Source organism: Parambassis ranga, chromosome 17, assembly GCF_900634625.1.
Source record: "Parambassis ranga chromosome 17, fParRan2.1, whole genome shotgun sequence".
Lineage (NCBI taxonomy): Eukaryota > Metazoa > Chordata > Actinopteri > Ambassidae > Parambassis > Parambassis ranga.
The window spans coordinates 16,377,759-16,402,805 of record NC_041037.1 but is presented as its reverse complement, the minus strand read 5'-3'; the positions used below and the strand labels follow the sequence as shown (position 1 = coordinate 16,402,805).

The window sequence follows — 25,047 nt, the reverse complement described above, 5'->3', positions numbered from 1 at the left end:
GGAAGTCCACAGGAGCAGTCACTGTGAAGGATAATATGTGGTAGGCTGAAACAAATACAGGAGAGGCACAGGTGAAGGATGGTTAGAATGATCACAGAGCAGCCCCAGACCACCTCCATAGAACTACAAGAACATCTGGCTGCTGATGGTGTCGTTGTTCATCGTTCCACAATCCAGTGTACTTTACACCAGGAAAAGCTCACTGGAAAGGTGATGCACAAAAAGACTTCCCTGAGTGTTCATCACAAGACGAGTCGCATGAGGTATGCAAAAGCACATCTGGACAAGAAATAAGTATTTTGAAAAGAATACTGTGGTCAGATGAGACTAAGAGAGTTATTTGGTCACAACCAGAAGAGGCATGCATGGTGTAGAAAACACATTGAACTCCATGAGAGGAACTTATGGCCTACCATGACATTTGGTGGAGGGTCCATCATGTTATGGGTCTGTGTGACTAGTACAGGTACTGGAGTCCTGGTTAAAGTTGAGGGCCACATGAATTCCTCTCAGTATCAGCAGATTCTTGACAAGAATGTTCAAGAGTCAGTCTCAAAGTTGAAGCCACACCAGGGTTGGATGTTTATTAAAGTAAATCTTAATAAAAACACACACACAAAACCACATGTACATTTGAATTAGAACTGCATGTAATGACCACACAACTAAGCAAAACAACAACAACAATGTCTAAATGGATCACATGTGAATCATGACGTGTTCACCTCTGACTTGAAAAACATGATGTGATCTTAACCCTGGGTGTCATTGTGGACTTTTTTGTCCACTTGGGTAGTTTTTGCCTCTTTACCTGGCCACCATTTTATCTGTGTTGGTGCATGTGGCACAATTTTTTGTAACATAGACTCTCTCTAGACACATTTTAGAATTTAAATTTTAATTTTTTAAATACATCACCAGAACATGGTGAAACAAATTTACTACCCTTTTGTGTCATTCTGGGACAAAAACGTCCACTTCCAAAAAACTGCTATAAAAACAGATTAATATTTTTTTCTGCTTTTTTCTGCATAAATATGTTAAACAACTTCAGCCCTGCTCAAAACTACCAAACATTCGAGCTCCTGTAGCTGGTCAGTACAGTGTGGAGAATGACACAAAAGGGTAGTAAATTAAAATGATGCCTGAGGGTTAAATGGAACACATGTAAATCATGACGTGTTCACCTCTGACTCTCGAAAAACATGATGTGATCTTAAATGGATCACATGTGAATCACATGTTATAAGACTACACAGTTTTATAGAGAAAAATAAATGACTGAACGAACAGCAATATGGCTTTAGAAGTAATAGATCTACGTCTTTAGCAGTGATGGATTTTGTGGAAAATATATCAACAGCAATAGATAATAAGCAATATGCTATTGGGGTTTTTATAGATTTGAGCAAAGCTTTTGATACGATTGATCACTCATTACTGTTGCAGAAATTGTGGCAAAAAGTTGGTTAAACAGTTACTTGAATAACAGATTTCAGTATGTGGAAATTAATGGTACAGTATCGCAACAGAGAAGGATATCTTATGGAGTAACTCAAGGCTCAGTCCTGGGGCCAAAGCTGTTTATACTTTATATACGGTAACTGATATTTTTAAGGTGTCCAATATCTTAAAATTTGTTATGTTTGCAGATGACACTAATTTATTTTGTTCAGGTTGTGATTTGATTTTAAAAAATTATCTTTAAATGAAAAGAAAACAAAATTGATGGTTTTTGGTGCAGGTCAAGCAAAACAAGAAATTAAGTTGTTTTTAAGTGGATCCGAAATAGAAAGGGTTTATGAGAATACGTTCTTAGGAGTTACAATAGACCACACACTATGTTGGAAACCACATATAGAATATATCAAAAGTAAGCTTTCTAAAGCTATAGGCATAAGCTATAGAATTAAGAACGAATTAAACAAGAAATGTCTGTTTATATTGCACTCATCACTTGTGTTACCATACATGTCATATTGTGCAGAAATTTGGGGAAATATTGGTAAAACAAAGCCTCATACTGTGAACATACTAATAAGCTTTGGAATCATGGAATCCAATGCTTTAAAATTGATGGACATTGTATATTTAAAAACCTTGGAAATACCATTTTGTGCCAAGAACAAAAATCTTCCTTCTAGCCTACAAGAGTTATTTAAATTCAGAGATGGGCATCATAATTTAAGAGGTTTATTTATGTTTGAGAGATGTAAAGTAAGACCTAATGTGAAGCATAGATGTATTTCTGTTTTAGGCATAAAACTGTGGAATAATAATTTTAAAAAGTAGTTATTTTTTAAAGTTCAGAAAATGCTTCAGCCTATTCCCTTTTTTGGTTTTGAGGCGAATTGTGTAATTGTATTGTATTCATTCATTCATTCATTCATTCACATGCTAGGTGTTGAGTGTGAGAGCACAGTCTAAGCAGCAGTTTCATAAAATGTTACATGAACACTAATTATGAGACCATGTACGTAACAGCTGACAAAAAACAACCAGAATGTCAAGAATGTGTACAAATCTGTTTATCTGATGTTTAAATATACTTATTCAACTATAACCTGATAGAAAAGGTGCTTCAACTAAGGATAAAGTCACAGTCTGACCCAGTAATCATATTGCTAAATGCCAAAGATCATAGAAACGTCTTATGTGCGTTTAAACAAAAAAAGGCATGTGCATAAATTTGGGCACCTTTTCAATCATATCCATTTCAAGACCTGTAGGGATTTGCAGTTTCATCAGGACAATGATCCTAAGCACTGCTAAGAAATTCATGCAGAAGCACAAGTACCATGTTCTTCGGCCATCCCAGTCCGCAGACCTTAACATCACTGAAAGTGTATGGATTGATTTGAAGCAGGCTGTCGACGCACAGAAGCCAAGAAACCTGACTGACCTGGAGCTGTGTTGTGTGGAGGAAGGAGCCAAAACACCACCTGCCAGACTTCAGGGACTATCTTTTAAGCATTTTTGTTTGATACATTTACCTTGCTTTCCTGATATATTTATGAATATGTGAATCAGTCACATGTTATATTTACTTTATCTGTCTTTATCTTCGCAAAGACAATTTTCTAAAATTAATATGATCAATTCTATTAATATCTATCCCCCATTTTCCTTGTACATCTTATTACCTTGACGCTTTTTCAACCTTTATTTACAACAGACAAACAAACCCAGTGGTATTTATTGACAACAGCGCCCCTCGTGTTTGACAATAGTATTGCATGGTAGCACTCTAACCACAACTATGGTCTTAATTCAAACAGCTTTTAAAATCAATAACTTGCAAGCTACAAATAACACAAAAGAAACAATAAAGCAGACAGTTCTTATTTCTCTAGAGAAGGAGGAAGAAATGAAGAAATAGTATTAGTTTGTAGGAGCCAAAATGGAATCATGGAGATGCTTCAGTGAAAATAAAGAATGCACAGATGTAAAAATCATGTTTTGTTTTAAAGGTTGATGGTAGAAATAATCATGTTATATAATGGTTTGGACACAGAAAGGCTCATTTCCTCTTCTCATCCTCTCTTGTATTTCACAGCTATAGAGGCCAAACTGAGGAGGAAGATGGCAGTTTTTCCTAGAAGCATCCAGTACCACATCTGCCCCTGCAGACCTACATGGGCACAGATGGATGAAGATTTAGTTACACAAAATCCCTCAGCTGCAACAAGAACGAGACTCCTGACCCACTGCCTTTGTACACATAGACAGAAGTTTCTCCACGTTGCTTCATGAGTTCTCAGGTCAGTGCAGTTCTGCCCCCAAGTGGCAAAATGTCTTTAGAAAAACTAATATGAAATAAATCTGACCACAGAATAAGAACTAAAGAACAGTGATCGAATGTAGTACTTGAAGCGGCACCTGGTGTGTTGCTGAGCTGCTGGGTGCTGTCACATGTTGTGGTTATTATTGGTGTCGTGATGTTCGCTGGTTTTCTTGTCAGGTGATCTAGAGAGAAGACAGTTTGGTCAATAATTAATAATAATAGTAACATTACCTTACAGAGGAGGACTGAACGACACAAGCTATGATAACAATTACACTATAAAGATGAAAAATCATAATAATTAAAATGTAATCAGAAGTCATTTTCTCTAGAAATATGTGTGTTAAATTGGGACTTTGGCCAAAATGACATGGCAAATGTTTTGTACTAAAAGACATGGCGTAGTGTCTAAGCCCAAAGACCACAAACTGACCTAAGAAGTTAAAAAATGTGTCAGGCATAGAAAAATTAAAATAGGGAAGTTTTAAAAAGAGCATAAACTTTTAATAGAAAAGCATTTTATAGTGTCAGCTGAATTGTAATCATTTTGGCTTACCTACTATTTGAATGGACACTGGGGGGCTGATGGCGATGGGTGGTTGGGTCATACAGGTGTAATTTCCAGCGTCTGCCTTTGCAGCAGACTGGACGTTCAGGACCACGGTCAGGTTGGGCAAGATGGACGTAATATTAACAAGGGACTCTCTGTCCTGATAAAAGATAAAAGCAGTTACTGCTGGGGCTGAAAGTTTTAATTCAAAGCTCATAAACTCGCCCAGCTAGTCAGACAGATATGAATTTAGTTTAAACCCTAAAAAAATGTCCTACTACCTTCTGGTTGTCCTTCTTCCACAGCTGGGCCACATGTTTGGTTGTTAAACATGTAAAGTCACAGCTCAGGGTGAAGCCGTCTCCAGCCGTAAGCACCTGGTTATCTGAAACACTCACTTGAGGCCCATTGCAAAAACCTGCAGACAGAAAACAGTCTGATAAGATGAGATATGAATAAATATAATCCTTTATTAGTCCCCCACAGGGGAAATCACAGTGTTACAGCAGCCACAGCACACTGAAGAAGAAAAAATAGCAAAAAATATATATAAATAAAATAAATATAATAATAAGTGACTTCGTTACTGAATTGTTGCTGCACATTGTGATCCGTATGGTGAAAACATGTACATACGTTATAAGTGGTTGCACTGTGTAACAAGATCCAAGTGATCACACAGGTGGTAGTATGGCTTTAGCTGAGAAATGAAATAAAATAAAGTCTCCTATTTCATTTGCCAAAATATTATATTTATGGGTAAATGTTGGTAGTGCTCTTAATTGTATACACTAGCCTATACAATGATTTATGATCAAATGTATACATATATTTATATAAATACTACTGCCTATGCTTTCAACTGACATGTAAGAAAATTATATTTGTATACAGATTTTTTTTTACCTTGATAGCAAAATCACTTTTTACCCCAAAGTGGGCTGACAACCAGCAATGTGTGTGCAGCAACAAATGATAATGATAAATAGATTATTATTATTATTATGGTTTGATTAGCCAAAGCTGTTTTATGCATTGCTAATTTAAAGATGACAAAAAAACCTTCACCTTCAGCTTGAGTCCAGTACAGCAAACTTATCACCACAACCGACATGTCTGATCCGTCTCTCGCCCTCGTCACCTGTCTGTCACTGTCAGCATCTGGACGTCTCCAGTGTTTTTTATATGCTGTATTTCACTCTGACATGTACTCAGATGCTGACTGAAGTAGCAGACAGGATGTACATCTCTGCATTTTTGGGCTGATCAGGGTTGAGATAACCAGAAAAGAAAGGTTTCTGCTGATTACACTGACCATAACAACGTCACTGTTATCATCATACGCTTAAAAAAAATATCACCTCTACATGTACTGCAGTGAAAGCACGCAAGTTTGATCACGCCAGTGCAACAACAGGAAACCATGTGGTGTTATCAATCTAACCAAACAAGACACGTGCAGGATCTGAACATTGGAGTTTAACTGAAATGTATATGGATGTAAAAATATATGAAATAAAGGCCTTCATTAAAGGTTTTGTCAAAAAGTAGAAAAATAAATGTATGTAACATGACACCACACACTAGCTGGACCTTATGACGCACTCACAGAATAGACACATACACTTTTAGCCATTTTAATAAGTGCTAAACAAAGTAAAATCAACTTTTCCTCCAGAAATCAAAGTGTGCATGGTCCATTCTCACGTAGCGTCCACACAAGACAGACACGCAGATTTTCTGTGGCTATTCTACAAAGCAGTCTACGCCCGCTGCTTCCGTTCGCTGCGCCGCACTTGTTCGCATGGGCGCAAATTGCGTCGAGTTTACTGGCGAGGCTGTTCAGCTGGTTAGCCAAACATCCACAGAAAGAGATGAGCAGGAAAACGAGACGAAGAAAACGACAACAATTTATTTCAAGATAGAATAATAGCGACACAAAGAAATTTGATTTAGGTAGGTAAAAATAGTTTTAAACAGCACAAATGTGTACGTAAAATTAGCCGGCTGTGTTTTCTCAGTGACTGTTTGTATGGGCAGAAATTCAATGTAAGCCAACACTGGCTACTTAGCTGCCTGGCTAACATGTTAGCTAACGTTAGCTTCTACCACTAGCTACAGAAGCTAGTAAACGGTGCGTGTATGTTGATTTAATTCTCTTGCTGAAGTTTTCACCGATGTCGTATAATATTGTGAACGTATTTCCTGACATTGGTTTTCTTTACTTGATGCTGTGTTTTATCTGTTAAGCTACTTCAAAGTTGTTTCAATGAAGCTAACACTGTAAAGCTATGCTAAGGCCAAACACACAAACTACTGTGGCCTAAACCTAACTTCCTGCGCTGCCTAGCTCGGTTGCTAGTTGGGCATGCAACCAGAGTGTAAAATTAAATTAAAAAAAATATTTTAACAGCTAACGTCGTGTGACAACAGTAAGCTTATAGTTATGAGATTGAACACCCGCTGCTGTTGAAATCTGCTGCACATGAGCTAACGTTAGCTTGATTAGCAGAGTCGAGGCTTTGGTCATCTTCTAATGAGCTTTTTGTCTGAAATGTAAAACCCTGACATTCTGCGAAGTATTTCTAACAAATCCACTGTAAGCATCGTGTTTAGTAATGAATGTGAGGTGGTATAATAAGTTGGATTGGTGGAGTGTAGGTGGTAAAACCGGGCCATGTTGATACATTTAGATCAGCTTTAAGTTTTTATATAAACCTATACTGACACATTAATTTACCATAGTTGGCAGGCACTGAAAAGACAGCAGTGGTTATTGAGTGATTCAGTATTCTAAATACAAACACCATTTAAAAGAGTGTTCAACATTTATGTTAACAGCTGTCATGCATTTTTTCAGATTTTTGCAGTGTTAAGGACACCAGATGCAAGGTAAAAATCAGATAAAAACCAAGAACCTATTGTTTATCAGTTGTCTCACTAAGTGTACACAGGAGGTTTTTATAAGTATGTGTTGCCGTTAGCTGGCAGAGGAGGATGTTCTGAGTAGTAGGAGTAGTTATCAAAGAAGAAATGTGCTTTGAAATGGCAAACTTCTAAAATATATGTGGCAGAAGTCAAGTAAAGTCACAAGACTTTCTGATCTCCTCAGGTTTTATGTGAACCCTTCCAGTATTAGCAATGTGAAAGTGGTCCCTGTATGTTATAGATTGTTTTGATTTCCAGTGGCTAGAACATGTAAATCGACACGTCTAAGAAGTGAATTCATGTTGTTGTGGGAAAACGGAATCTGTCGTCCTGGTTGCTAAGTAATCGGGGTCAGGTTTGTAGCCTGCAGCAGGCTGTGTAGTGAATAGCATTGCTTGTGAGGTTTTTGTGCAGGTTAGTGGGCGTAATAAACCACTAAACTTTCACTGTTTGATGTTGTCAGACAAGAGTGGGCAGTGACGCCAAAACACTGCAGACAGTAATTCCGTTTCAAACACATAAATTCATGTATTGACTTCAGTGTGCAGCAGAGGCTATCTTTTAAAAAATCTTGTGTTTTTTATATGTAACACATGTTCTCTGATTTCTAGCATGGTTTAGCAGAAAGTTATAGAAGAGACTTTGGTTTGTTAAGTGATAAAAATATCATGCACAAGCATAATCGTGAAATTGAAACTGTGTAGTGACCAGCTTTGCAGCCAGTAAAGGCCAAAGACAGCTGGCTAAAAACTGTATTTGAGTAAACTCTCCTGTGTGTGTGGGAGTGAATATGCCCCTTGGTTCGTGCAGGCCCAACCTCTCTCATAAACAGCCTATAGAGCAGCATTGATTTTTTTTTTGCTGCGAGTTGCTCAATCTGATAGAGGCCTCTGTGGGAGGGAAAAAACAGTCTTTGACCTGCTACAGGGGGGTGAAAGTAAAGCTCTAACGTCAGCCAGTGCAGACTGTTTTTAATTTTGTTCTGAAATCTGATTGTAGCAAATCTTACAAGTCTGCAAAGTTTCAGTGACCCTAAATGCCTCATCTGATAAACCTGCCTGAGCTCAGTTCCCACATAAACATAATCTCCATATTCTCGTGTAAAGAAAAGCTGACTCAGCTGCCTAGTTAAAGTTGTTATCCCAGCTAGTTAGCTAGCTACCATGAAAGATACATAACTGAAAAAAGTACTCCAGTTATGTAATGTGATCGAACCTTACCTTGTGGGTGTAGAGTGGTGATGGCTGATAAATTGTCAAATAAATTGACTATCACAGCAATAAATATATCACAAGAAAACTACCGAAATATTCAGCAGCATTCACACAAATCACAAAAAAATCTGAAAATTTGCATTTCCTAACCTGCACTTTTTACTTAATTCTCATTAGCTAGCTTAACAACTGCAATGTATTGAGATATATTTTTCCAGTGTTTTCCCTACCATTATATTAGCATTACCGTTATATAACAGCAAAATAGAGATATAGGCAAGCATTTTGATCTGTATTATCCAGCCCTAGCTGCAGTCAGCGAAGGCTAACTTTACAGTACATGACATTTACATCTTTAAATGATCATACAGTTTATCTCTCTTAGGCACAGCTTCTGTCCATCAAGGTTTAGGCCATGCTCACACAGCTTTCATTCAGTTCTGAGTTTTAAGACACTAACTGGTTTCTGTACTCTTTCCTCATGTTTACAAAGTAGTTTGTTTGTTTGTTCTTCTTCTAGCCACCTTTTATAACATGTTTATTACCATTTAAAACCAAACACACACTCACACACACGTATGTGTTAATTTTAGTGTGTAAAGAAGAAAAGAACCGTTCTTTGTATTCCTGAATACATGGGCTAAAATGAGCTTTATTTAAAGGCATTCTCAACTAATTGGATCATGTTATATTTGAAGCTAGAAGACAAGGAATAAAAAATACACTTTCTGTCCTGTTTCTTGTGAATGAACAAGCACATAATTCAGCTTTCACACCATCTCAATAGAAGTAACTGCTGTCCAGCATTTATTAGCTCCATCGCCAACAGAATTCTCAGTATTGATTGCTAGAATTAGCCTTTAGATGATTTGATTCTGTGCCTCGTGTTGAGCGGGCTGCCCTAAATAGGGCACCAGTTCAGTTCAAGGTCAGTTTTGTGGATAGTGAGCCTGATACTGAGTGTGACACACTGAAATAACAGTTGCAGCTTATAAATATGAACCTTCTTTTAGGATCTTCTCAATTAAAACCAGAAGGCTCTGGTTCAACATGTAAATAATTGATACACTCTAAAACATTAAGTGGAAGAATGTGACTCCTGAAACTGATGCATTAGTCTGAGAACACGTCTGTTGCATTGGCTGACCATATAACAGTATAGGTTCAATATAGTTACTTCTCTTAATGATATCAGAGAAGATGCACTGACACTATCAGAGACATTTCCTCTCCCTCCTTCAGAGGGAAGAGGGAGGTATTGAGAAGAGGCACACGGATGTGGGAGGAGGAGAGGTGAAAACAGACTGGATGCAAAAGGATATAAGGTGGAGTGAGAGGAAAAATGAGAGGAGTGAAACAAAGAACTGGAGTAGCCAGGATGAGTGTTATTATTAGAAGAGGATCTCAGAAACACTAGAGAGCATGTCCTGTCCTCCTGGAGGAAAATGTGGCCTGGTTTTATGTTGCTGCTTCTTGGTTACTGTTATGAAATTTAAACATAAAATATATTAGCATCAGCCCGGTGTGAGCGTTAACTGCAGATAAGCCGACATTGACCAACGCTCACTTGTGTGACTCACTGGCATGCTGTGTATAATTAATTATAGGTAGGACATTTTAAAAACTGAAAAAGATAGCTTCACATCATGGCTGTTCTGTCCAATTGCACAAATAAGATTGTGTGAAAACCAAAGATTTTGCCCACCAGGAAGCCATGATTGACTCACTTGTGACCAAGATGCAGGGATTATTTGGCCTATGTGTAGCCTGGCTTGTAGATAAATGTTATAAAAATACAAATAGTTTGATATCTATAGCATGTAAAGCCCCCATATTTGTACAGTGACGGAAACACCTGTTGGCAATTTACATTTTGTCAAATCAGGTTTTTAAATATCTAATTTTTTATTCTGTTTCTTTCCTCAGGTGGAGCGAGACACATCAGCATTAGAACCCAGGGGCCAAAGCTTTACCTGCTGTTTTATGGGGCCAAGCAGCTACTCGTCAGATTAGAAGGATGAGTACAGAAGTCCAGCGATCTTAGTAAAAACAATGTAAAAGCTGTCTAGCTTCAGCCCATGGCAGCAAATCAAACAAACACAACTGTTAGCCACAAGTGTCAGATGTGAAAAAAGGAGAAACTCTTAACTCCTTTGTCTGTTGTCATGGTGGATTCTTAAGTCTAAGCCTGAACCTAGCTCAGCAGCTTCACATGTTAGCATATGACTAGCTACATATGTTGACAGATCAGGGCACTGTCCTCCCCTCCATCACCATCTCTGGCCCCTACAAGGGGGTGTAAAGTTTTACCAGTGGTGCCCCCTCACCCCATCATCTTTCATTTCTTTCATTGCATTCAGTCATCAACCCACCCACCTAAAAGACGCGACTGTGTGCTCCACCCATTCCATCTTTAATTCTCATCAGCACCTTTGACTTTGTGTTGTAGCCAGATTCATCTTGACTGAATGGTTCTGCCTTCATGAGATCCTCTTCTTTCCTCGGATTCATCTCACATCCGCAGATCAGTCCCTTCACTTTGTAAAGTCGGAGCGTGGCCCAGTGCAGAGTCCCCCATCCTCTGACAGGCAGGCCGACAGGCAGTTTGTTTTGGTGGTTGTGTTGGTTGCATGGAATCGGCTTAACCGTGGAGAGGCCAGGCTACCACAAACTGATGGACTTTGACAAGCGAGGTGTAGGGGGAGGAGGGGGTGGAGGAGGAGGAGGAGGTGGTGGGGGTGGAGGTGGGGGAAAGGGGGAGACAGAGGAGGGGAAAAGAATGTCTGGGAAGACAGGGAGCCGACCAGGGCACGGCGGCCGGGGAGCCGGCTCCAACTCTGGGGTGCTGATGGTCGGGCCGAACTTCCGGGTTGGAAAAAAGATCGGCTGTGGGAACTTTGGAGAACTGCGACTTGGAAAGAACCTGTACACCAATGAATATGTGGCTATTAAACTGGTAAAAAGATCTGCTTTTTATTTTGATGATATTGCTGTTTGGAAGCACAGATTATTTGTTGTATTTATTGAGATAATTATTAATTATATTTTAGGATGCAACTTCTCTCTCTCTGTGTTTTGACTTAATGTGATGGATTCACTGTCTGTGACAAAGAGTTCTCGTAATATAATCTTTCTGTTGCAGGAACCGATCAAGTCGCGGGCTCCACAGCTCCACCTAGAATATCGCTTCTACAAACAGCTGGGGAGTTCAGGTGAGAAGCACCCTCACTTGTGGGGTGGCCTCTGAATGTGAATTGGAGTACAGGGCTTCTAGTCACAGGGATTGGGCTTGTAACTATCTTTACTTGCTTGTAACGGTTAATTGACATGTGCACAAGGATAACTTGTACATAACTTCTCTTCTTTCAGAGGGCGTGCCCCAGGTGTTTTACTTTGGACCATGTGGTAAATACAATGCCATGGTTCTGGAGCTGCTGGGACCCAGCTTAGAAGATCTGTTTGACCTCTGCGACAGAACATTCTCCTTAAAGACTGTCCTAATGATAGCCATACAGCTGGTACGTCTTGACATAAATTCAGGTCTTTAATGTTGCACTTCCTTGTGTTTGCTTACATACGTCGCCCTGTCGTCTCCCTTAGATAACTCGCATGGAGTTTGTCCACACCAGAAGCTTGATCTACAGAGACGTGAAGCCTGAAAACTTCCTAGTGGGCCGACCAGGTTCCAAAAGGCAGCACACCATTCACATCATAGACTTTGGCCTGGCGAAGGAATACATAGACCCAGAGACCAAGAAACACATCCCATACAGAGAACACAAGAGTCTGACTGGAACTGCTAGATACATGAGCATCAACACACATCTGGGAAAAGGTAGGCTGCTTTATACGCCACAGGGATACAGTATAAATTGTATTTTGGGATGTATCTACTGCATGACTCTTTCATAGATATGAACCATTTCCCCAAATTACGTTTAAGTGCAAAAGTAAACAGAAATCATTTTAGCTCTTTGGCTTTTGAGAGTTTGCATATAAACATCCTAATAAATATTAACTGTGTCCATACAGCATTTCTGACAAACTACCACAGAAATGGCTAGAAAGACAGCTGAGTAAAGTTTCAGTTGAGTAAAGGGATCAGTGTGTATCCTCCCCTGACCATGCATGCCCCAAAGTTTTCTTGTAAAACGGGTGTCATCCAAAAAAAAGCTGACTCCTGCAGACAGTGATCACCTCCTGTCGGTGCCAGGCAGTTCTGCACCACTCTCTACTTTGTGTTCCTCTTCCTCCTGAATATGCTCAATACCTCTATATGTTTAATTCACCCCAAGGACGTCCACAATGAGAATGTAAGATGCTCTGAAGTCCACTAACACATTTTCTGTGACTAAGTGGACCTTTGCTCTGAAATGAACCAGTATTAAAAATCCATTGTGAATATGAGTTGCCTGTTTCTTGTAACAATGATGTTGATGTTTTCTGGGATTTGGGATGATGCTTGCTTGCCATTTTGAAGCCTTTGTTCCTGTTCTCTGTGTTATTTCAGAACAAAGTAGGCGGGACGACCTGGAAGCCCTAGGCCACATGTTTATGTACTTCCTGCGAGGAAGCCTGCCCTGGCAGGGACTGAAGGTGCGCTGCCCTCTCCTTTCATGTACTGACCTTTGTCTTCCATCACTTATATTTGTTGCCACCTATGAATACATTCTTCTGTCTTTCTTAGGCTGACACCCTGAAAGAACGTTATCAGAAGATAGGAGACACAAAGAGAGACACGCCAATAGAGGTTCTCTGTGATAGTTTCCCAGGTTCGTATGCAATAAGAAGCAGCATTTTTGTGTGTATAGAGCATATGTTGATCAGTGTTTTTGTGTGTGTGTCTGTGTATGAATCTGTGTGGCCTCATGCCTTTGTGTGTGTGAATTGCATCTGTGTGTATGTAACAGAAGAGATGGCCACCTACCTGCGGTATGTGCGTCGATTGGACTTCTTCGAGAAGCCTGACTATGACTATCTGAGGAAACTCTTCACGGACCTCTTTGACAGAAATGGATACATCTTTGATTACCAGTATGACTGGACTGGAAAGCCACTGGTTAGTGCAGTGTGTGTGTGTGTGTGTGTGTGTGTGTAAACAGGAACTAAACGTCAGGTTTAGACTTGCTGTTGTGTGAAATAGGGTCCAGCCACCTGTTGCTGTATTGCAATGACTACATTTTAATCAGAATGTTCATGAAAACCCTTTGACAGCACCTGAGTTGATAAGTCCAGATAAGGAAATGTGTAATAACTACCTGTGTTTGTCCTTTCTTCCTGTGCTGTTTGCTTAGCCCACGCCCATTGGTCCAGTGGCCAGTGAGACTCCACTTCAGACGAGCAACAGAGAGAAAGCACCACAGACCAAAAACCAGGTAGACCCACTCATCCTGGACAAATATGCAACATGACGTGCACATGATTTTCTTTGTTAACAACCTTTCTCACCATGCAACACACACACAGCAGTCACCTCTGGCCACAAAGCACTGCCTCTCGCACGGCGCAGCTCCGTCAGCTCCTGTCCCTTTCCTGTTTGCTTCACCTGAGAACTGAAACGTGTTTTATTGCAGTCAGAACTGAAGATAACAGCAGTTATTCACTCAGGATAGGGTGTAAAAGTTTACAGAATAAAAAATTCCTAACTACTGTTCTATTCCAACAAAATAGCTGGGCCACAAACTTCATTGTTTTTACTTTTTCACACTAGACCTGCTAACCTGTATGGAAGCTGGGGTGTACCATCCAATGGCCTGTTTACACTGTGCGATTTTTCGCAGTCTTACGAGACCATTGCATGACACACTGTACGACATCAGGTATGGGGCGTGTAGATTGTATAATGACTATTTACTGCCGATCGCAGGTTACAACATGCGTCAATATGCACTGTCATCAGCGTACGTCATCCATCAGTCCATCATCCATCCATTAGTAGACGTAGGTTGTAGCAGCTGTCACATTGTGAGATAGTCATCCTAAATTTCTGACACCACTAGAAATTTATCTGAAGTTATCTTTGGTCGCAAGATGCTGGCAACAGTCGTCACTGAACCCATCTCTCACAGTGTGACGTAAAACCTCAGATTTAGAGAGCCACGATCAAAGATATCTCCACGTGTACATAAGGCTTCTCACAAATCCATTTGATTATGATTTGGGTCATCAAGATCATTTCCCACAGCACACCTGTTGATCTCTAACAGCACACCAATGTGTTGCCGCACAGGAGAGAAATCCTTTTAAATAGATTAAATGGTAATACTTAAATACATATTATATTCATCGCACTCTCACAAAGGGTTGTGCTGTTGTGCGAATTTATTTAGAGAAAAATACTTTCAGCATGACAACATGAGCACAATGTTAGATTCTGCTCTACATGTTTTTAAAACACATTGTTCTGATGGTTCTGTATAGTTTTGCCTCTACAGAAGTAAAGCAGACCTCATCAGTTAAACCTACACACCTTTCCTTGTTGTCATGCAATTTCCCAGAAGATCCCACGACTATCCATCTTACCAAGCCTCAGGCTGTGTACTTTAAGCTACAGTGGTTTGGACCAAATAGTGTTTTGTGAGGAAATACTGGTAACTTCATGAGGGAACTGATCTGATTGGTTGAAGGTGACCCTTAAGAGGGACATAGCTCATCCAGTGACTTTACATGTATCTTGGGTATTTGTTGCTCCAGATGTTTGTATTTGTGCAGGATGAGAAATTAGTTTGTACTATGTTCTTGGGTTCTGTCCGATAACATGAGTTTCAAAGGTTTTAGCAAATTGTTATTCAGAAAACAATGAGACTTTTTGGAAGGTGGGTCTTAAAGAGCCCACACCGAAGAGGTCAGACCTCCTTATATACCACAGCCCACTCTGAGTGGTGGGATAGTAGTAGACAGTGGTCATACCGCCCACCCTTACATCTACATGCACAAATGCAAGCAGACCAGCAGTATGGTGGGCCTGTTGGAAAGCATATTGAGATAGGTGAGGTTGGTGAAACTCATAGAAGACCACGTCCTTCCCCTTTTGCGTAGGGCACATGCACACTCTCCTGTGCACTCTAACTGTACTTTACACTTGAGTGCTCACCCTCCTGTTGCTCGTCCACCGAATACTGACTCTAAACTCACTATTTCTTTTCTGTTTCCTTTGTCACTCTTTCTTCATTCTTTTCTCCTCCTCTTCCTCCTCACTGAACCCCTCACCCCAACGCCCCTCTGCTCCATGTGCTTGTCTTCTCCCACTACTTTTTCTTCTTCTTCTTCTCACTCTGCTCCACCTCACCTTTTCACCTTTCCTCCTCTCCACTACTTCCGCCGCCGTCTCCTTTACCTCCTCACTCCTCCCCTCCTCCTGTTTCTCCTGCGATTGGCTTCCCGTCTCCTCTAGTCTCCAGAGGGGAAAGGAAGTGAGTCCCAGCCCACTCCAGTCACCAATCGAGAGCTGCTGGGCTCCCATCTCACTGCCGATAGACTGGGCGGGTCTGTCCAGGTACTGAGAGGAAGGGTTAGCTGTGCGAGCTTCCTGTCTGTCTGCCTACCTGTCTATCTGTCAGCCTGCATGCCCTCCTCTGTTTCTGCATCTGGGCTGACCTCAAGTCTGTTTCCACACAGCCTCAATTATCCCCTCACTCAGGAACTCACTCATCTAATGATAGATGGTCACCTGGCTTCTCTATGGACAGAGCAGAAATCATAGATGGTCACATAATGGAGGCAAAACCAGTACACACTTAAGCGAGGCTTAAGTGCTGTGAACTGCTTTCTACCATCTTTGAGATGTATCTGTTAAGTTTATACCCACACTAGATCTCATTATACACAACATAAACCATAACATTTAACCACTGTTAGATGCAGGCAGGAGTAAACATCAAGCTACACATTAGTAAAGTGGCTTACTTTGAATGAGCTTCTGTTGGAGCACTGAGGGGCCTCATTAGGAGTGAACCTGCAGCAAAGCGGAGGTAAAACATTTAAATCAGATCTGAAGTCCACACCAAAACACTGTCAGCCATTAAAGCTGAGGTACTGCTATTTGCATGGCAACAAGATGAATGTCAGCAGTGTCCATAGCTCTGGAAGTGTGAATCTTCCCTGGGTGTCCACACTCGGCTGGGGTTGGGTACTGGTTTAGTAGTAACTCATGTTAAAACCAAACTTCAGAAAGGGAAGAGCACATCTGGGGGAGAGAGTGTGTGCGAGAAAGAGAGAGCGACATGACATAACCACCACTGGGTTACTCACTAAACCTCACTTGCTGATTCAGCAGGACACAGTGAAAATACTGTATAATCATTACTTACACCATAACATGTGACCTCTTTCACATGTTATAATAAAAAAGGCAAACAATTAAGTCACAGATCAAATTTGAGTACCCCACTTTTATGTGTAGTACTGAAATCTATGTGTGGAAAACACTTGTATATAGTGTATATAGCTATTGAAAATGCAGTAGTTTAACATTTGTTTTCTAGAAATGTGAGTGGTACCCAACCCCACTGTCATGTCCTTTGTAGAAATGAACAGCTGGACAGAAGTTTTTTCTTTACAGAGAAAGAAAAGAACCTTTTTAAACCACTTAGTGCGGTTCCAGATTAATATAGCTTAACAAAGGTGTAAAAGTCTTTTGTTCCACTAAATGTTCGATGTTCCTCTGTATTCATCTGGCTTCTCCTCTACCGCTTTCCTTCAGGTGATGAGTTCAACCAATGGGGAGCTGAACACAGACGACCCCACTGCAGGACACTCCAACGCACCAATCACAGCCAATGCAGAGATCGAAGTGGCTGATGATACCAAGTAAGAACACACACATCAAAAAAGGGTATTAGAGCAGCTGCAGCCCTCCTTGTAACCATCTTAAAACCAGACTGCCTGTTACTCAGTACTCACTGGATAATGACAGTGAAGGGGATCTCTTACATACCACATGCTAAAACAGCACATTTTAATATGGTTTATAGGCATATACATGCTACAGAGTGCAGCAAGGATCGTGTGTTTTATTATACAGCTTATTAATATTGAACACCACTTTCTATCTTATTTTCAAGAATTTCCTTCGGGATTAATAAAGTTTTATCTTATCTTACTTTTATGATTTTTGAAGCCACAGGCATCGTTTCAGGCATTTTAACTAAAAACCCATTGACTTCAGGATGAGGTAACAAGTCCTAAAATGCTGATATTTATGAGCCACTGTGAGCCGTGTAGAAAACCTAAATCATGGTGTTCCATATAGAGGCTCCATTTTTACAGCCCATCATTTTCAAACCTGTAGGAAAACTAATTAATTAGTCCTATAACCATTTACCTAATAATACAAGAGACTAGTTTTTCAGGGCTTGAAGATAGAAGCAGGCGTCATAAGCATGCTTAATGTAACACAAACTATTTTTATCAGCTGATTATTTTGCAATCACATCTGTAGATACTTTTTGTCTCCCACCAATATCAAAATAAAAAATCTTGTGTGTTGCAGGTGCTGCTGTTTCTTCAAGAGGAGGAAGAGGAAAGCTCTCCAGAGACACAAATGAGATGAGAGATGAGAGAGAACCCCCGCTCTCTTCTTCACCGCCTTCTCCCTTTCTCTCTCTTTCTCTCTCTAGCCCTGTTCATATAACTCTTTCTCGTCGCCCTCCTCACCTCTGCTGATGGAGAGCCTGTAGTCTACGTTTGGTCGGCTGGGCCACCAGGCAGCAGAATGCATAAGCTCAGCTCTGGTTTCTGCTGCTGCTGCGGACTGAACGGACAGACACCGACGTGTGTTTGCTGTTGAAACGTGGACCCCTCATGCATTGATGCTCACAGTTTGAACTGACACCAGATCAACACAGATCACTGTGGGGGAACATGACCACGAATGGACAGACAAGCTGACTGGCGGACCGACCGGCTATCAGCTGCTTTGCTGGTAGACTGGCTAGTTCTCTTTTTTGTTTTTTTTGTTTTGTTTTTTTCTTCCTTACTGACTGGTTCAGAGGAGAGAGATGTGTATTTCTGAGGAGATACAGAAGAGAGGTCTACAAAGCTTTTGGGATGCAATGAGACTGTCGGACCACATGTGCACGCAAAACACACATGTACAAACACGCTGCACACTTTTCGAGCTCATCGTACAGAGACTTCATGGACAGAGATGCAGCTCTCGCACATAGTCTTTAAAGTTTTTATTCTCTAGGGTCAACGGAAAGTACACAGCGAGTGACCCGGTCTATTTCCTGCAGTGGACTGGGCTAAGTGTATTTCTCATTCACCCTCAGGGGACAACCTCACAACCACCAGAATCAAAAGTTTAAAAAGATGTTTATGTAAAATCTATGCTTTTTCCGTTTTAATTTGTAACTAAAAAGGACTGTTCCATTTGAACCTGTGTTTTTCTGTCTTTTGAGTTCTTCGAAAAAATTTGTGTTTTGTAGCTTCTAGTGTGTTCCTGAAAATGTAATTTTTTAAAATAACTTTTTAATTTTTCCATTTTGTTTTTTTTTCCTCTTTCTCTCCAGGTTGGAGGATGGAAAGTCAGATAACTCCATTAAAAAACAACCAAACAAATAGAAGTGGATTCTTATTTAACAGGGCTACTGCATATTTTAAACGCTGACTTCCTTGAGAAAGTTTAAAGACAACCCTTTTTTGGGCTCTCATTTATGCTGTAGATTAATTTTCAAATATATTATTGCTATCATTCTACATTACATAACCCTTAATGACAAAGTAAAAACATGTTTTAAGAAATAATTGTGAATGTTTTCTAATTTCCAGAGCACTCAGCATCTTCAGTCCTGAGTCAGACTCCCCAGTGATGCACTGTTTCATCTTTTAGCACCACAATGACTTCAGACTTTTAACTGCAGGTTTTGATTAACATATATGTAAGGGTCCTAAAATACTCTCTTTTTATTATGGGTTAATCAATGTAGGTTATGCCCATTTACACAATGTGTACTATAAGTGAGGGAGACTGCATGTTTTATGAAAAAAACACAACAACAACGTATTGGAGTCATTTAATGTGCACAAATGTGGATGCAATCAAGTACAAATATGGATATCAATTTTTTTGATAATTACATTAAATAGATAGTGCCTCTGATATGGTTATCATAAAAAATAGTCAGAAATCATTCACCTCTATATATTCTCACTAAAATGAAGCTACGGACAGTTCTCCCATTTTTGTCACTTAGGCCAACTCTACTCAGGCTTACACTGTGTGTACTGAAAGTATTCAGACCCCTTAAAGTTTCCACTGTTACATTGCAGCCATTTGCTAAAATCATTTAAGTTTATTTGTTTCCTCATTAATGTTCACACAGCACCTCATATTAACAGAAAAACAAAGAGTTGTTGACATTTTTGCAGATTTATTAAAAAGGAAAAACTGAAATATCACATGGTCCTAAGTATTCAGACCTTTGCTCAGTATTTAGTAGAAGCACCCTTTTGATCTCAGCCATGAGTCTTTTTGGGAAGGAAGTTTATCACACCTGGATTTGGGGATCCTCTGCCATCCCTCCTTGTAGATTCTCTCCAGTTCTGTCAGGCTGGATGGTAAACGGTGGTGGGCAGCCATTTTTAGGTCTCTCCAGAGATGCTAAGTTGGGTTTAAGTCAGGGTTCTGGCTGGGCCATTCAAGAACAGCCACAGAGTTGTTGTGAACCACTCCTTTGTTATTTTAGCTGTGTGCTTAGGGTCATTGTCTTGTTGGAAGGAAACCTTCGGCCGAGTCTGAGGTCCTGAGCACTCTGGAGAGGGTTTTCATCCAGGATATCCTTATAATTCTGTAACTTACTGATATAGATAAGGCTCCTGTCCTGAATTCACTCAGCTGTCTGATGATCCCACTGATATCAGCAACTGATTGTGCATTAACAATGTCAAAACAATAACATAGCATCTCAGGGGGCACGTGGCCTTGTCCAGAGTGTGTTTTTGATTGATATTGCAAATGTTTGGGTCATTATTAGAGTCCAAAATGGTAGTTCCTCTTTTACCTGTTGGCAGTGTTGGGTTCTTGGATTTACTTAATTGCACTTAAAAAAAATCACAAGAGAAGTGAACAGAAATTAAACAGACCGTTACAATGATTCACTTTTACATAATTTAGAAAGTTGCTGCAGCCTCCTACGACACACAAATGACAAAATAAAGACGCGACAGCAGGGGGCGGTAATTCTCTAGCTGGTTACAATTTGACAATACCTCTGACAGGAAACGACGAAGAAGAAGCCAACATGGCGGCGCCCTACAGCGGCAGTAAGTGACAGGCGATGAGTTAGGTCAGGATAACAGCTTTTTCCATTCAAAGTAATTAAAAGGCAGAGACATGTTTCCCAGCCCGGCTCAGTGTCTTAAAACGGCGGCTCCGCTCCTTCCTCAAATCGGTTTCCCGAAAGATTTGAGACGGTTGTCCGCACATGGAGGGGCCAGCCGCCTGCAGGCCCGGAGACACTTCGGTGTCAGCAGCTGTCTGACAGCCAAGGCACCCCCTCGCAAACCGAGAGACAAGGTGGAGATCCCCGGTCTTGAGATGGTCACATACGCAGAGAGGATGCACTACATCCCTGGGCTGGCTAAACCCACATTCCCACGGTGGGAGAGGGACTATAAAGACCCGAGATTTTACACTTCTCCCCCTCGACCCCAGATGGCGCTGCACAAGGAGAAACCGTGCTATGTGTACCACCAGAGGACCAGCCCGCTGGAAGGTAACACTCCACCAACTTGTTTATTATGACTGAACATATGTACATTATTGCAAACCACGTCACCGGACCAGCACAGACTCACCCTCTCTCTGTCCCTCTGCCAGGTGTGCGTCAGGCTGCGTGGTTGACTAAAACCAAGCTGATCACCGGTTTTCCCTCGCAGCTCCTCTCTCTGGTTGAGAAGCCTGAAAATCAGATACCAGATCAGGATGAACGCGTGCAGAATGCCATCAAACACGCCCGCTTCTGGGACACAACAGAGTTACGACCGAACAAAGAGAAGTACTGGTAGGAGCCCCTGAGATCCAGCTTTGTTCCATTTAGATAAAAACAGTGATGACTACAGCCTGACCCATATTCCACAGCTACTGTACTTTGTTGCTGCAGATATTGCATGACAACAGCACTCCATCACACTGATGCAGAAATATGGCTGATTTGCTTGGGAGCACTCATCTGTTTCTGTGTGTGTGTGTGTTTGACCTTCAGCAACACTCTGCTCCTCAACCTGCTCCACCTGTGTGCAACTCTACAGCCCACTCATCCAGCCCTTGGAAGGAGGATGCTAGCAGAGAACTACATATTGGGAGCTACATGGAAAAGAGGTATCGTGTCACGCGGTGTGCTCTGCTGCACGGCCGGACTAGAAGCACCATTCCTAGAAGTCTAGTGTAGATGAATAATAATAATAATACATGCATAATAAATGATCCACTGAAAGCAAAAGAGCTGCTGATCAGAAAGAATGGCTCAACACAGTATGCCTAGCATGTGCAATACAGTTAACCTGTTACCATTGGCTCAGTTGGCAAGTGAGCTAAATGACACATTTACAACAGAACCAGTTAGGTTCTAACACACACATATAAATTACAGCTGCCTGACGGCTTGGCTGTCCAAAGAGGCGCCTGACTGTAAATAACAACATAATACTTGTAGTGACTGTTTGTCAAAAATATTTGAAACTTTAAAGAAACAAAACCGATCAACTTAATTGAACTAAAGTAAAACAATCACTTATATGCACCATTGGTATTTGGTTTACGCAGGCAGAAAAACTCAATGTAGATTCTTAAATCACTTTGGTGGCAGGTTTATTTAGTCCATGCTCAGGCAAACAAATAGACAAACTTTGTCCCTGCTGTCTCCTGCACTGGTAAAAAAAAAAAAAAAAAATTAGTCCACCCAGGTGCCTTCTGGTCTACTAGTGTCTACCTGCTTACCTATATAACCTTGGCGCCCCCTAGTGACGCTAAATTGCCACAATAAATTAAGTAAAGTAAATAATCAATAACAAATTTACCATTAAATAAACATGCTAAATAATACCCAAAAATAAACCAAAAAAATAAACAAATTATTCAAATAGACAGTAACCCAACATAAAATAAACAAATTGCTACAATACTTTTAAAACATATTTGACAGAGACTTAAATATGTTAATATGTTAATTCTTTTACATGAAAGGCTTAAAATGATCTGTATATACATGCACATGTGCATACTGTATCAGTATTGTTTCTATTGTATAAACAATAAAACACAATACTGTTCAACAGTATCACCAACATTTCAATATTGTGCATCCATGGTAAAAAATGTCATCGTGTGCACTGATTAACTGTATTTGTCTGCATGTTCTAACGGACTTCTATTTTCTTCATGGTACCAGGTGAGGACCTGTTCCAGATTAGGGGTCCGAACGGTTTACTACACAGCAGCATGGACCCTGTCCCAGAGGTGTTTGGGGAGAAGGAGGTGTCTGAAACAGCAGATAATGTCCTGGAAACCTTCCATCCTGTCTCCCCCACCATTGATCTACAGAAAGTTGATGTGTACAAAGAGAACGTGAACTGCACCGGTGAGCAGACGCCATCTTAACCGACCAGAGGCTGGTGTGTCCGGTGTGTGCTTGTATCTGGTCTTCAGGTCTGACTAAAATGGCTCCTGTGTTGCAATCACTCAGGTTTCAAGGGAAGCTACCCCTACCCTCACGCCCACACACTTTACTTCCTGGAGTCGGCTGATCCCCGATGTAACCTCCGCCCAGAACAGTTCAGAGCCAAAATGATCATGTTTACCTTTGGAAACGCTCTGGCCCGTGCACACAAACTTTACGGGGTAAGAAAATACAAAAAAAAACATGTATTCATTTGCATTGCTTAAATCCTAATTCATTCATTCTCTCTTCTGCTGTGTGTGTGTCAGACACAGCCGCGGCAGGTGCTAGATCGTCCCATCACCGTACAGGCAGTGGGGACCAATGGAAGAATTTTCCAGTTTCTGGTTTTCCAGCTCAACACCACAGATCTGTCGGGAGATGACGGCATCAAGAACCTGGTGAGCTGCTCTGTAGCAACCCAAAAACACTCCAAACATTAGTGCTTACATAGTTAGGTATAGTTATATATAGTTTATGAACAAATGGAAGCATTAAACCAGCTGGACACAGCACTGCCTTGTTGCTGCTTTCCCCACTGTGGCCATTAGTGGTATTGCAGCTGCATGTAAAGCACCCACCAGGTCAGCATCTGCAAAACAGAACCTTCATAGTTCTTCATGTTTCAAATCAGCCTTGATTAATGAGTTTCATTTGTGCTGTCATTCTTATGGGTGACCAAACAGACGCCGATTTCTCTAATTCACCCATAAAGCTCTGGTCACTTCCTGTTTCCTCTTGCAGATGTGGCTGGATGAAGATGTTGAGATGTACGATTTCGCTAAAGTCCGACCATACATCAAGAAAAAGCAAGTGAAGGTAACAGCTGTCATCATTCTCTTTTGGTTTGTGGCTGCCAGCACTTGTGTGTAATCACTTGTGAAATGTTGAGTCCTACAGATTACCAAACACAAAGACACAGTGCAGCAACTACACACTCGGAGTACCCACGCTAAGATCATATGTGTGGTTCCTGTCCGTTTTCACCCAGAAATAAGACGTAGACAATGTTTTAAACCTGATATATTTTGCCTTGTTAGTACTGGATGTGCATCGGCTGTGCAATCAAGGTGTAGGGCATACATGATTCTGACTGGCTGCTGTGTGTTCCTTGCAGGTACCAGCTGGACTAGCAGGATACAAACCTGAAACATTCAAAAAGTTCCTGGCCCTGTACCTGCACGGAGCTGTGTAGGACTGTGTTACGTTCATGGACTCAGTTCACATGTGTTGAACGGACACACTGTTGTCAGCGAGTGTTTTGAAGAGAACTGGAATCAACTGAAGCGCCTCATCTTCACACAACAGCTCCGTCATTGCATTAGAGGGCACTCAATAAAAACTGTCATCCTGAATAACTCACTTCATTTAAAGACCTGATCTCCTTATTAGCTCCTTCCTCTCGTTTGGTAGTTTGTGTGTAAATTTGTAGCCTGGAGGTAAAGTCGGACTCACCCTGACCGAAGCTGGGCGCTCACAGCAGTACTGGGTTTAGTTTCAGGTGCAGAGCTGTGAATATGTGCAGTATGTAAAATGCAAAATGCTTGGAAGTGAATTTTCTGCTACAGCAAACATCTGCTGTAAATAAAGTCCTGTAAATCTGAAGACATTAGCTGCCTTAATAAGTCTGATTGTTTGCATAATTGCATGTAAACCAAGGTGATCTGTGTATTGGGTCCACTGCGTGGGTGCTGGCTGAACTAGCATTGATTGATATTGATATTTATCTCCCATAATATGAACAAAATAGTAATAAGAGAAATCCCTGCTATGCAAGATGATAACAATAACACACAGAGAGGATATGGTCCACACCACACAGACACACTGTGACAGTGTGAGCAGGTCTACGCCTAAATTTTGACGTCGATGTGTCAAGTCGTCCTCAGTCACGGGGCTGATACCGGAAGTCAT

The 25,047-nt window shown here is 40.9% G+C and overlaps 2 protein-coding genes across 6 annotated transcripts; both read left to right on the top strand.

The window, feature by feature from the left end:
• The first annotated feature begins 6,146 nt into the window (after nucleotides 1-6,146).
• Nucleotides 6,147-19,036, top strand: LOC114449387 (casein kinase I-like). Of its 5 annotated transcripts, XM_028427008.1 has the most exons (13): nucleotides 6,157-6,290; nucleotides 7,195-7,226; nucleotides 10,403-11,432; nucleotides 11,619-11,688; nucleotides 11,846-11,994; nucleotides 12,077-12,311; nucleotides 12,987-13,072; nucleotides 13,164-13,248; nucleotides 13,387-13,535; nucleotides 13,771-13,851; nucleotides 15,870-15,971; nucleotides 17,178-17,284; nucleotides 17,967-19,036. In XM_028427008.1, the coding sequence occupies exons 3-13, from the start codon at nucleotides 11,151-11,153 to the stop codon at nucleotides 18,019-18,021; spliced, it is 1,401 nt and encodes a 466-aa protein (XP_028282809.1). In that variant the 5' UTR covers nucleotides 6,157-6,290; nucleotides 7,195-7,226; nucleotides 10,403-11,150; the 3' UTR covers nucleotides 18,022-19,036. The 5 variants fall into 5 exon arrangements, with proteins under 5 accessions (XP_028282810.1, XP_028282808.1, XP_028282812.1 ...); XM_028427009.1 differs by lacking the exon at nucleotides 7,195-7,226 and having other exon boundaries at nucleotides 6,147-6,290; nucleotides 13,390-13,535; XM_028427007.1 differs by lacking the exon at nucleotides 7,195-7,226 and having other exon boundaries at nucleotides 6,147-6,290.
• Nucleotides 19,037-20,699: 1,663 nt separating this feature from the next.
• On the top strand, nucleotides 20,700-24,738 carry mrpl37 (mitochondrial ribosomal protein L37). Its single transcript, XM_028427681.1, has 8 exons — nucleotides 20,700-21,192; nucleotides 21,297-21,480; nucleotides 21,682-21,797; nucleotides 22,867-23,055; nucleotides 23,161-23,315; nucleotides 23,403-23,534; nucleotides 23,878-23,952; nucleotides 24,251-24,738. Exons 1-8 carry the CDS (start codon nucleotides 20,811-20,813, stop codon nucleotides 24,326-24,328), a joined length of 1,311 nt encoding a protein of 436 aa, XP_028283482.1. The 5' UTR covers nucleotides 20,700-20,810; the 3' UTR covers nucleotides 24,329-24,738.
• Nucleotides 24,739-25,047: the final 309 nt, after the last annotated feature.

Coding starts and splice junctions, on each gene's coding strand:
- mrpl37 (XM_028427681.1), top strand. CDS start 20,811: ATGTTTCCCAGCCCGGCTCAGTGTCTTAAAACGGCGGCTCCGCTCCTT. Junction 23,056..23,160: donor AGAGAACGTGAACTGCACCG/GTGAGCAGACGC, acceptor GCAATCACTCAG/GTTTCAAGGGAAGCTACCCC. Junction 23,316..23,402: donor GTGCACACAAACTTTACGGG/GTAAGAAAATAC, acceptor TGTGTGTGTCAG/ACACAGCCGCGGCAGGTGCT.
- LOC114449387 (XM_028427007.1), top strand. CDS start 11,151: ATGGACTTTGACAAGCGAGGTGTAGGGGGAGGAGGGGGTGGAGGAGGA. Junction 11,995..12,076: donor TAATGATAGCCATACAGCTG/GTACGTCTTGAC, acceptor CGTCTCCCTTAG/ATAACTCGCATGGAGTTTGT. Junction 13,852..15,869: donor CACCACAGACCAAAAACCAG/GTAGACCCACTC, acceptor CGTCTCCTCTAG/TCTCCAGAGGGGAAAGGAAG.